Below are 12,672 nucleotides of genomic sequence, written 5' to 3'. Positions count from 1 at the left end.
TTTGTGCATTTTTTAATTCATCATGACCATTTTTTACTCCCTTGATCTCTGTAGCAATAGATTCTCTGCTGTCCTCTATGCTTTTTTCAAGCCCAGTGATTGATTTTATGATTATTATTCTAAATTCTTGTTCCGGTATATTGCTTAAATTGGTTTTGGTCCATTTGTTAGCTGTAGCTACTTCCTGGAATTTCTTTTGAGGAGAATTCTTCTGTTTTGTCATTTTGGCTAGTTTTCTGTCCCTTACGTGTTTTAAAAGCTTGTTGTATGCTCTGCACCTGTGAGCACTGCTATATTAAAGGAGGGTCATACACTGTCCAGGGCCTTGCCCTTCAGGAGGTGTTTTTTTTGGGGATTGTTACTTGCTCTCTGTTGTTGTGACTTTATTTTATGACCCTACTTGCAGTAATATTTTGGACCCTCCACCAGATGTGCTTTGATTTGTTCTTTGGAGTAGCCCTATAAAGGAAAACAGATAGACAAACAGGAGACAAAAACATGCAAGCACACAAACAAATAACACAAACAAATAAACAAAAACAAAAACCTAAAGGCTAAAAACAAAAAGCCCAAAAGCTTTTTGTAAAGAAGACTGTAAGTAAAGAAGAGGATAGAGGCAGTGCTGATAGAAGAGCACATACAAAGAGAGAAATGAGAGGAGCGGGGGGGGGGGGGGGCGAAAAAATAAACATTGATTAGGCAGAGAGACTAAAAGGCTTAAACCAGAGAGAGAGAGAAAGGAAAATAAAGAAGGAGGTGGGGAAAATGAAACGAAGATAAAGTTACCCAGACAGAGAAACTATATGGCTTAGTTATATCAGAGAGAAAGAAAGGAGGTATAAAACATGTATCAAGACAATGGATTAAATATGTCTGTTTAGACAGACTAATAACCAGAGTAACCAGCCTAGGGGAAGGAAGAGATAAGGAGGAGAAATGGGGACAGGGGGAGAATATATCTATATATCCAGAATTGACCTAGGGTTAATCCAGGCAACGCTGCATCGCTTGTCAGGAGGAGCTGTCCGCAGGGTCTGTGCCCCTTGGGTGGATACGCAGTTACCCAGTGCAAGGGGGCGTGGTTTGGCATATTGTGAACCCACCTCCACTATGGGAGTGATCCCTGGGAGTGATCACGCCCTGGGAGTGATCCCTGAGGCCCCGCCTTGCTGGTGGTGGTGGTGGTGGTGGTGGTGGGGCGGTAATGATGATCCCCCAGTCTCTTTTCCACGGAGCCGGACCGGTGGACTCAGTTTCAGTCAGCTTCACTGTGCCATGGGCGCAGATGGGGCGGTCCTTCTCACTCCACCAACTCCCCTGACCCTGCGCTTGGCTAGGATTCAAAGTCCCGCTCCGTGCGCTGTGGCACTGTGGGCCTCCCAGTGCGGTGATATGTAGTCCTGGCTGGCTTTGTCTGTGCCACAGCACTTCAGGGAGGAACGCCTTCTCCCACTGTGGACTGAGCCGCCGCCCTCACCCTCACCGCGAGCCACTGGGGTGGCGGACGCAGGCAGCCTTTGTCTTTTCCCACAGCACTCTAGGGAAATGGCGGCCTTATCCTCCCGCAGACTGCGCCCTTGGCCCAGCCACCGTGCCTGGGGGTGGCGGACGCAGGCAGGTTCTGTACTAGCGCGCAGCCCTCCAGGGAGGGAGCCACTTTTCTCCAGCTGCGGACCGAGACCCTGACCTATACCCGCACCCAGGCTTGGCTCCCCTCTTCTCCCCAGGTGCTCGAACAGGGAGCTGGCCCCAGTCCGAAGAAAGCCCCGCAGTTAGAGATGGGATGCCTCTCAGTCTCAGTCCCAGGTCTTTCTCCTGTCCAAATAGGGTCCTGCACTTCTCTAGCCGCTCTTTCTCTTCCCTTTGTCTCTCTGCAGAAGAGGGTCTCTCCCCTTCGTTCCCACGCGGCCTTTTTTAAATCTCCCCCAGTTCACAGTTACCCACCTATCTTTTTACCAGCTTTCCTATTTTCTTCATAGTAGATTTAGTCTCTTTTCCTCCCAGGCTCTGGTGTTCAAAGTCCTTTGGCTTCTACACTTCTTTGTTTGAGAGGCAGGGGAAGTATGGATTTCCTAAGACCTGATTGTAGATGGCAGAGGCATGTGTCTGTTTTTGTGTTTAGGTGTCTAGCCCTGCCAAAGGGGATGTCCCAGGCTGAGACTCTGGGTTCACCTGCATGGGTCTGCACGGGTCTCCTTCTATTAATTTTTTAAACAAAATATTGTGGACATATTACACACATGTACTCACGCTTTTGCCTCATTCTCTTAAAAAAATTTTTTTTCATGTTTATTCTTTTTTGAGAGAGAGAGAGACAGAGTGTGAGTGGGGGAGGGGTAGAGAGAGAGGAAGACACAGAATCCGAAGCAGGCTCCAGGCCCTGAGCTGTCAGTACAGAGCCCAACGCAGGGCTTGAACCCACGAACTGTGAGATCATGACTTGAGTTGAAGTCGGATGCTCAATGAACTGAGCCACCCAGATGTCTCTGCCTCATTCTATTTTAAGAGAGACATAGTAGTCCATTATATGGATGTATCATAAACATAATTTACTTAAGTCACGCCCCTAGAGATGGATATTTAGGTATTCTGTTTTTTTCCTTACTATTAGAACTATGTTTCAAAGGTCATCTCTGTACATAGATCTTTATACACTTGTGCAAGTATATCTGTAGGATATATCTCTCGAAGTGGATGCTTTTGTATTTTGTGCCATTGTAACAGGGCTTTGTCGATGTGGCTGGACTGTGTCTAAACACCCAATGTGAAATTGGCAATTTGGCAAAACGAGGAAGGATGATGCTAACTACATCTACTCTTTTTGTCTACCCTATCCTAATGATAAATAATGGACAAGAGGGTGAGTCAGAAAGGCTGGGTGAAATCCTGGCATAGAAGATCTTTGGGTTCCCAAAAGCATACTCCCACGCTGGAAGGCTGAAACAGAATCCAGTCTTAAACCTTTATACCACACAGGGATTATTCCCACTTTTATCCTCCTCCACTATTTGAAAATGGCTGCTAAATTTCTACATTATCCACATCCTCTCTGGCCTTGAGGAGTTGAACTCCGTTGTGAATCTCTCCGCCAGTATCCACTTGGCACAGCAAGTGGGGTGCTCTGAAAAGAGTAGGAAGGACTGACACATTTTCCGATTGCTCATTATTACTTTAGGGCTTCTTTCATTTGTGCTACCAGCAGGGACATCAATTGCAATCTCTCTTATTTGGCTAACCAGTTCATATGCAAACAAATAAACTGAGGCAAACACATTGTTAAGTAGTTATGATTATTTTCACATATGAGATTCACTATTTGGAAATTTCATATGAGAAACATATTTCTGGTTCTTTTTGGAATAACTCCAAGTGCTACTCATTCAGTGTTGGAGTCCAGGCAAGTTAGGGTCTAGAGCTCACCTCCAATGTAGGTCCTGGAAAACCAGGAAATTTAGCTCTGATTCCCTCTCTGGGCCTCAGTCTCCTGTGAACCTCACCAAGATCTTTTGAAGAACAGCACACTATATTAACCAATTATACAGAAATATCATTAGAAATTAATATTTGTATCCCTCTTAGGATCCCTTGTAGGGCTGGTTTAGTGGTGATGGATAAAGAAACTGGTTTACATACACAATGGAGTACTACGTGGCAATGAGAAAGAAATGAGAAATGAAATATGGCCCTTTGTAGCAACGTGGATGGAACTGGAGAGTGTGATGCTAAGTGAAATAAGCCATAAAGAGAAAGACAGATACCGTATGTTTTCACTCTTATGTGGATCCTGAGAAACTTAACAGAAGACCATGGGGGAGGGGAAGGGAAAAAAAAAAAAAAAGAGGTTAGAGAGGGAGGGAGCCAAAACGTAAGAGACTCTTAAAAACTGAGAACAAACTGAGGGTTGATGGGGAGTGGGAGGAAGGGGAGGGGGGTGATGGGTATTGAGGGCACCTGTTGGAATGAGCACTGGGTGTTATATGGAAACCAGTTTTGACAATAAACTTCATATTTAAAAAAAAAGAAATTAATATTTGTAGTCCAAGAGAGGAAACAATGGAAGACAAGCTCTATATACTATGATTGAAGGAAAAAAAGGAAGGGAATCCAACATTTATTCAGTATCTACTATGTGTCAGGTTCTGTGCTAGGGCTTTTTTATATATTATCTCTTTTAATCTAATCTCCATGACAGTCCTATGAAGTAGAATTTACTATTATTTTTATATAGGAGGAAACAACCCAGAGCGGGCTAAGTAATTTGCCCAAAGTCATACAACTATTAAAAAGTGGAGCTGGAATTAGAAGCCAAGTCCTTTTAACTCTAAAGTTCATGTTCCTTCCATTATACTATGTTAAACCTGGGCCAGGACTTCAGTTCCGAATTTTTAGCTGGCAGAGTAGCGACTAGAATAAGCAAAGTGGCTGATTGCTGGCTTTTTCCATTACCTTTAATTCCGAACCATTCTCTACCCTTGAGCCTCTTCTCCCAAAGTTGTCCTTTTTTTTTTTTTTTCTTAATGTTTGTTTATTTTTGAGAGAGATAGCATGAGCTGGGGAGGGGCAGAGAGACAGGGGGACAGAGGATCCGAAGTAGGCTCTGTGTTGTCAGTGGACAGCCCGACACGGGGCTAGAACCCACGAATTGTGAGATCATGACCTGAGCCGAAATCAAGAGTCAGACGCTCAAACGACTGAGCCATGCAGGCGCCCCCCAAATTGTCCTTTTTTATCCTACACAATCTGATCTATTCCTGTGGTCTTACTCTTATGACTTCAACTAAGCATTATTTCTTTACCAAATTTAAAGCAAAACTTATTTAAAGCAAAACTATGGCAATGACCTGTAATAACTTTCTCTTAAACATGGATTTAAATGAGATTCCTTAGATATGTTCACTGAATCCATAAAATATTATGAAGATTATTTTATAGAAGATTATTGCTGGACTAGTGTTTATTCAAGTCACACGGCAATTCTGTTGCACAAGGTCTCTGGCATCAGAGGGAGTTTGGAAAATACTGTATTTAGTATCTCAGAAAGATACAGCAACTCACTCCTCTGCTCAGGGCCTGTAACTTTGGGTTTAGTTTTCTTGAATGTAAATTGCTTCTTTTTTCTTTGTGATATGCAGGACAGTTTCATTAAAAAGGCACCAAAGGAATTTTAAATGAGAAAGCCTAAGATGTTTAGAGAAAAGCTGGATGTTCCCAGAATGCCAAGTTAAATTTTTTTGCTCAAGGGGTCTTGGGTATACTTCTACTTCTGGTAATGGTGGATGCAAACTTATTCCTGCTAAGGACAACTAGGAAAGGCTGTAAAAAATTCAAAAATTATCCTAATTAAAGAAATGGGAAGAATAACATATTGGAGAAGAATTACTAGACCAAGTAAGGATAGGAAGGAGCCCAGGAGAGCAGTTGAGAGCTACTTTTCTCCTCGATGTGTCTGCCAGTTCTGCCGAGTTAGTTAGGAGTACTTTTGATACCTTTGGGATTTTTAGGGCAGGGCAGTGAAATTCTTCTGTATGACACAGAAATGGTGAATACATAGTAGGCATTTGGCAAAATCCACAGAAGCATATAATACAGTTAAACCCTAATATAAACTATAGACTTCAGTTAATAATAATGCATCATTATAGGTTCATCGATTATAACAGTGTACCCACACCACTGTAACATGTTAATAATATGGAAAACTGTGGTGGGAGAGTGAGTGTATGGAAATTCTCTGTATCTTCTGTAAACCTAAAATTGCTCTAAGAAACAAGGTTTATTTAAAAAAAAAAAAAAGCCTGGGTTCTATCCGAGAACAATGAATGATAATCTCTGGGAGTAAGGCTCAGAGATGTATGTGTGTGTGTGTGTGTGTGTGTGTGTGTGTGTGTGTTTAAAGTTCCCCAGAAGAATCTAATGGACAGCCAAAGTTGAAAGTCTATCTATCTAGACCTATAGATAAATCTTGAATATACAAAGTCAAGTGACAAAAAGTTACAGAAATACATGAAGAGTATGATTCTGTTTATGTCAAGTTAAAAAAAAATGAAATAATGCTGTATATTGCTTCTGAATACATATCTATGTTGGAAAAGTACAAAATATGGATAAGAAGAACACATGTGAACTTTAGGGTACAAATGATATTTGAAAAGGGAGAGAAATGGGGTAAAGGTGACTCCTACATTTTCATTTCTCAAAAATAAAGAAAAAGATTTGAAGCAAACATGGAAAAATCTTAACACTTAATATGATAGATAGTACTTGATTATTTAGTTTTCTGTGCTTTCTGATATGTTTGAATTATAGTAAAAATTTTATAAGGGGAGAACAGGGATATCTCCTCCTTGGAGGCAAGAGAAAGGGAGGTAAGAACTGATGATACTACAGATTGATTTTTTGGCGAGAGGAGAATAGTTAAGGGCACTCACACTCAATGGCTAGGATTTCTTCAGTGACTCGTAAGTCAGGCTGTGTGGGGAGTTAGTTGACTTGATTAAGGGTCAGACAAGAAGGAAATGGGTAGGGGAACTGAGTAAGAATAGACGTTGGTAAATGAACTTCAATGAAATGGTCCAGTAAATGGGCCACAAGATAGCACCGGGGGTCCCAGTGAGGTTGAAGTAAATACACAGGAAATAAGCTTGAAATACAGGGTTTGGAATATTAGCATTGCTTGTGCCATGGACTTGCTCTACTGATTTCTTCTGCTTGGTGGGTTGACTCTTTGCTTTTATGAGGTGCAGGAGGAAAGAGTTTCAGTTTAGTTAAATTCAACTTGATAAAGGTGACAGGCAGGATCCCATTATCAGGTAGGATGTAGCCAAAAATAACCTACAGTTAAATTATGAACTCATGGATTCTTAAAGAGAACTTTAGGTTCAAGTAACTAGAAAAGTGTTTCTTTAGTATCTGTAACTATTGCTCAGGCAACAAGGGATCTCTCTCTGCCAGAGATGGAAGGTAATGTAGTCCTTTCCTCAAATCTTTGTTAGTGTCTAAATTTGTACCACTGCTTAGCAGCTGCTCAGTAGTTTTGAATACTTCAAGAAAACAGGGAAAGCATAAAGAAATTACAGCAATCTCATTTTAGGGATCTTAGTTATGGCTCAAGTATCTTAAGATCGTGGCAAAAACTAACGTAGGGGCTCATGCAATGAGGTTCCTTAAGGAGAATTATTTACAAATATATCATCAGTGATCCACTTGTAGATATTGAAGCATCTCAAATAAATAAATCATTATTGTTCTTATCTGACCATCCATGTGGCCATGTCTGGTTATAATAAAAGGATCCTGGGAAACAAACAGGATGGTGCCTTTCATTGTGGAGAAGGGGTGGGCAAACTATGGCCTGGAGCTAAATCCAGCCTTTTACCAGTTTTTATAAATCGTGTTTTACTGGAATATGACCATATCTATTTATACATGCATTGTCTCTGGCTGTTTTTGAATTACAAATGGCAGAGTTAAGTGGTTTCAACAGAGATCATATGGACTGCAAAGCCGTATTTGCTGATCACTGCTACAAAGGATGTTAGGTAACCTCTGAAGCAAAAAGGTAATATTACCATCTGGAATTTATGCAATTATTAAGTCTTACTATCAGGAAAAGAGATTATTACTAATAATTTTGATCATACAACCTTAGATATATGTCTGGTACTTTGCATTTTATAATGTACCTTTTTTTTAATATATCTTATTATCTATGATCCTTAAAACAATCCTGAGAGTTAGATGTTGTTTCACGGATGAGGAAATTGAGATGGCTCAAGTTAAGTGGTAGAGTCTGTACTTGAATCCATGCCTTTTGACTGATGTCAAAGGATCTTTCTTCTACCCACCAGATGCCGACTTACAGCACTTGTCCCCCCCCCCAGCCAACAAATCTGTTCTGGTAAGAAATGTTACAGAACTGATCAATTAAAAAAACATTTTAGAGGGCAGCATTTAGGGAGCTAATCACTAGAGCACTCTGAAATCCTTCCAGTGACTAGACTCAATCCAACAAAACACCCTGCATTATAAACTAGATTGAAATATCTCTGGCCATAATTCGTAAACAGCCTGGTTTCTTTTCATAGATTAAACAAAAAAGAATCTAAATGGCAATTAGAGGATTATAAAAGAATTGTAAGTGCTCAACATCAGTGGTCATTAGGGAAACACAAATTAAAACTACAGTGAGATAACACTTCACTAAAATGGCTACAATAAAGAAGACAGACAGTACCTAACAAGTACTGGCAAGGGCTTGAAAAAATTGGAATCCTCATACATTGTTGGTGGGAAGGTAAAACGGTGCAGCCACTTTGGAAAACCGACTGGCAATTCCTCAAAACATTAAACAAAGAGTTACTGTATGTCCTAGCAATTCCATTCCTAGGTATATATTGAAGAGAAGTGAAGACACGTTCACGTAAAAACGTGGACACTAATACTGCAAATGTACTAAATGTCATTGACTTATTACTTTAAAATGTTTAATTTTATTTAAGAAAAATCAAAAAAGGGGAAAATCTGTAAGCTGATGTTCATAGCAACATTATTCACAACAGCCAAAAAGTAGACACAACTCAAGTGTCCAACTGGTGAATGGATGAATACAATGTGGTATATCTACAAAACAGAGTATTTGGCAATCAAAAGGAATCACGTGCTGATACATGCTACAACATGGATGAACCTTGAAAACATGCTAAATGAAAGTAGCCTGACACAGAACACCACATACTGTATGATTCCATTTATATAAAATGTCCAGAAAAGTCAAATCTACAGAGAGAAAGTAGACTGATGGCCGCCAGGAAGTATGGGGAGTACCTTCAAGTGGGCATGAGGTTTATTTTTAGGGTGATGGAAACGTACTAATGGTGGTGGCAGCCACACAACTCTGTAAACACGCTAAAAGTCACTCATTTGTACACTTAAATCGGTTACTTTTACAGTATATGAATTATACCTCAATAAAGCTGTTAAAAACAAAAAGAATGAAAAGGGCTTCCTTGCCAGCCAAATATCGAGAATTACAGACCTACAACCTCATATTTTTAAGGTAGTTAATGACATTATATGTAATTTTTCATGAACAAAGATAAAACAAAGGGAATTTAAAATACATTGGAAAGAAATATAAATCGGACTATATGTCACTGCTGACCGGACTATATGTCACTGCTGACCGGAAGTTATAACCATAGAGTCTGTATTTGACTTTTCATGACCCTCAACTGACGGGGACTGAAAAATCTAGGCGTCTGGGAGAAGCTAAAGTGTATCAACAGGGAGCTGGGGCGCCTGGGTGGCTTAGTCGGTTGAGCGTCCGACTTCAGCTCAGGTCATGATCTTGCGGTCCGTGGGTTCGAGCCCCGCGTCGGGCTCTGTGCTGACAGCTCAGAGCCTGGAGCCTGTTTCAGATTCTGTGTCTCCCTCTTTCTCTGACCCTCCCCTGTTCATGCTCTCTCTCTGTCTCAAAAATAAATAAATGTTAAAAAAAATTAAAAAAAAACAAAACAGGGAGCACTGTGCATTTAAAGGACCCTGAAAAGTGCGCCACCAGGAAAGCCATAGTGCGAGTCTACATTCTTCAGCCCACGGTCATGTCATCACCATATGGTGCACACCCGAGTATTTATGGCCTGAATCACACATGGAGCCAGTCTTATCTCAGGCAACCATGTTGTCTGCAGCAACGTAAGATAAAACTGTGTCAATGATAGGAGTGCAGGGTTTAAATGTAGGTTTCCATGTATTGGATATAATCATACTAGGTCAAAGACACTTCGTACCATTTATCTGTTAATGTGGTGTTTATTTCATACAGAAAAGACAGGAATCAACTTCTCTGCATCTGATCTGAAGCAGATGGTGACGCTAAATGCTAAAGTGTTTAAAGGGGGTAATGCTGAATACTTAATGTTACTTTCCTATCTAACTGAAGGATAATGATCTCAGAGTTTGCAAAAGGAGCAGACCCTTTCTGGTCCACTTGAAGTTGGAATGAGACACCTTGCTTGTTATTTTAGTCTCACTCTGCTCCCGCTAAGTAAGGTCACTGGGTACAGTCATTTTTGGTACAGTGATTTGTTAGATACGACAATTATGATTCAAATAAAGGGCTTGTCACTGTGGGTTTCACTTCTATATGTCTGATGAGCAGGCTTCTCTGGCTGTGCGCTTATATACTGGGAAGAATTTGCTAGGCTCTTGGAGTTGCCCTTAATGCCATTTTCTCTCTGAAGAGCACTGTTTTATCTTTAATAGTATCCCTTGGGGGAAGTCCAACACAGAGAACTATTTAAGATACTAGTATTTCTCAATCTTGAGGCAGGAAGAGCACTCTAAAGAGACTGTGGGGATTGGAGGTAGCGGATGCAATGGCAAACTGTGGGCTAGAAACACCAGGAGAGGGGCGCCTGGATGGCGCAGTCGGTTAAGCGTCCGACTTCAGCCAGGTCACGATCTCGCGGTCCGTGAGTTCGAGCCCCGCGTCAGGCTCTGGGCTGATGGCTCGGAGCCTGGAGCGTGTTTCCGATTCTGTGTCTCCCTCTCTCTCTGCCCCTCCCCCGTTCATGCTCTGTCTCTCTCTGTCCCAAAAATAAATAAAAAACGTTGAAAAAAAAAATTTAAAAAAAAAGAAACACCAGGAGAGCAAATTTCTTTCTTGACTTTTGTACTTTATCCCACAACTGTTACTTAGACTATAAGTTCCTTGAAACTAGGGACTAGTATCTTTTTTGCTTTTGTATCCCTAGGACCTAGGACAATGCCCAGGTAAGTGCTGAGGAAACACCCGAACACATGCATACACAAACGGACAAATTCTGTGCCCTCTTCTGGGTCCTCCATTCCAGCCTTGTGGATGTTGAGAGAGGGAAGCGGATGCTATAGAGTTCTTAAATGTTGTGAAACTACTGAGGGAACAACTGGGATTGTAATTTGAATGGCGAACAGAGGAGGTAGCCCAAAGAAAGGTTAATGCTGGCTCCAGATAAACATTTTGAAAATCATAGCACCAAGAATATGAAAAAAATCTTCATAAAACAATTACAAGAAAACTGAAAGAATAACTGCTCTCAGAGATTTTTCCTTTCTTTTTTTTTTAAGGCATTGTGAAAATCTGCAACTGATTGCTATAGGACATGGTAGGTCATATATAGAGTACACATATGTATGTGTACATGGCTCTTACCTAAATGATTATACATGCACATGTCCCAAAAAGCCTAGCAATCGGCTAAACTGGGAGAAGACAAATGTCATTCTCTTCCCAAAGGTCTATGGAGGAACAGGCCATAAATTTTAGGAGATGGAACAACTCTACAACAAGCAGGGACTATAAGAAAATGACAGTAGCTTCACACACACAGTGTTAAGGAAAGCCTGCTGGTGATGGAAAGAGAAAATTCTTCAACTTTTGTAATTACCTTAAAAATGTGTGCTTTGAGGATGTGATGTCCCAGCTCTATAGTCTGCTGTCGGTTTAGTTTTCCTTCTTGGCGGGAAAACCAGAAAGCAAGTAATGTGTGACCACTCCTGCAAAGAAAAAGAGACTCATTTTAGAATTTTAATGCTCCAGTTCTGTGTTGGTGGGGGACTGTTCAGGTCTAGCCATACCTCCAGGGAAACTCTGTCTCATTCCACCAGTTTCTTAGGGAACAGCACCTGATGCTGGGCAAATAATGCTATTGAAAGGTTCCTCGCTTTTACCAGTCCTTTACCCAGATCACATGTGTGAATACCACAAAATGTCATTTCTAGTTGGCTTGCACCCATCCCACACACAGATGGCATTAAAAGATTCATTTTTATTTTCTGTCTCTGTGAACTCCTCTTATTTTACCCGTGCTTTAAAATGTCAGTGCTCCTCAGGATCTCCTTTCCGGTCCTAGTCTGTCCTCTCTCCATTAGCTCATCCATCCTGAGAGCCTTCACCACCACCTGTATCTTTTTCTCAATCTAGATTTCCCAGACTAATTCCAATCAATATACATCCAACTGTCTACTGGATTTCTCCACCTGGAGGTCCCACAGTATCTTAAGCTCAACATGTCCCCAATGGATTAACAACCTCTTGTCCAAGTGAAGTTGTCTTTGATCCGCCTCTACCTTTCCCCCAGCCGAGAAAGGGCAGTACTTTCTTTTTGGTACAAGCCTTATAGACTGTATATCTCTCTAGTACAGTATCTAGCACAGTATTTCTTGCTCTCTCCTCTACTTGACTGTAGGTTTCCTAACAGCATCCATTCCCCCCCTCACCTTGCTAATGGGTCCCTAATCTCTTAAGAGAAAACCCTCTTTTCTGCCTCTGCATGTTGTCTTATCAGCCCATGATACCAGAACTGCCATTGCTCTCTTGCAATCATGTGGGCATCTGGTCAGAGGACAAAGATAACAGAAGGGCTAAGCTGAGAGAATTACAGAAAAATAGAGCATAAGCCCTGACTGTATGACAATCAGAAGCTGCCTAAAGCTTGGACTTGTTATATGAAGTAATACATTTATTTGTTCAATCCATTTGAGTTGGAACTTTCTATTTCTTCTAGCTCAAAGCATCCTAATGATATATTCCTTTAAGTGTCAATGTATGTGTGTATACGTGTGTGTGTGTGTATTCCTATTTATATTTATGACTGAAATTCTGAGTTATTTATATTCGCTGGAGTGCCTAAC

At 41.0% G+C, this 12,672-nt stretch overlaps 1 protein-coding gene across 11 annotated transcripts in view; it reads right to left on the bottom strand.

The window, feature by feature from the left end:
* TANC2 (tetratricopeptide repeat, ankyrin repeat and coiled-coil containing 2) overlaps nt 1–12,672 on the bottom strand; it is a 361,352-nt gene that overhangs the window by 42,780 nt on the left and 305,900 nt on the right. For all 11 annotated transcript variants that reach the window (XM_042967385.1, XM_042967388.1, XM_042967389.1 and 8 more), the window contains one exon: nt 11,427–11,535. In XM_042967385.1, coding sequence (XP_042823319.1) covers nt 11,427–11,535 — 109 coding nt within the window. The remainder of the gene's footprint in view (nt 1–11,426; nt 11,536–12,672) is intronic.

Source organism: Panthera tigris, chromosome E1 (assembly GCF_018350195.1).
Source record: "Panthera tigris isolate Pti1 chromosome E1, P.tigris_Pti1_mat1.1, whole genome shotgun sequence".
Taxonomy (NCBI): domain Eukaryota; kingdom Metazoa; phylum Chordata; class Mammalia; order Carnivora; family Felidae; genus Panthera; species Panthera tigris.
The sequence above is the reverse complement of the archived record's forward strand: the minus strand, read 5'-3'. Positions and strand labels throughout refer to the sequence as shown.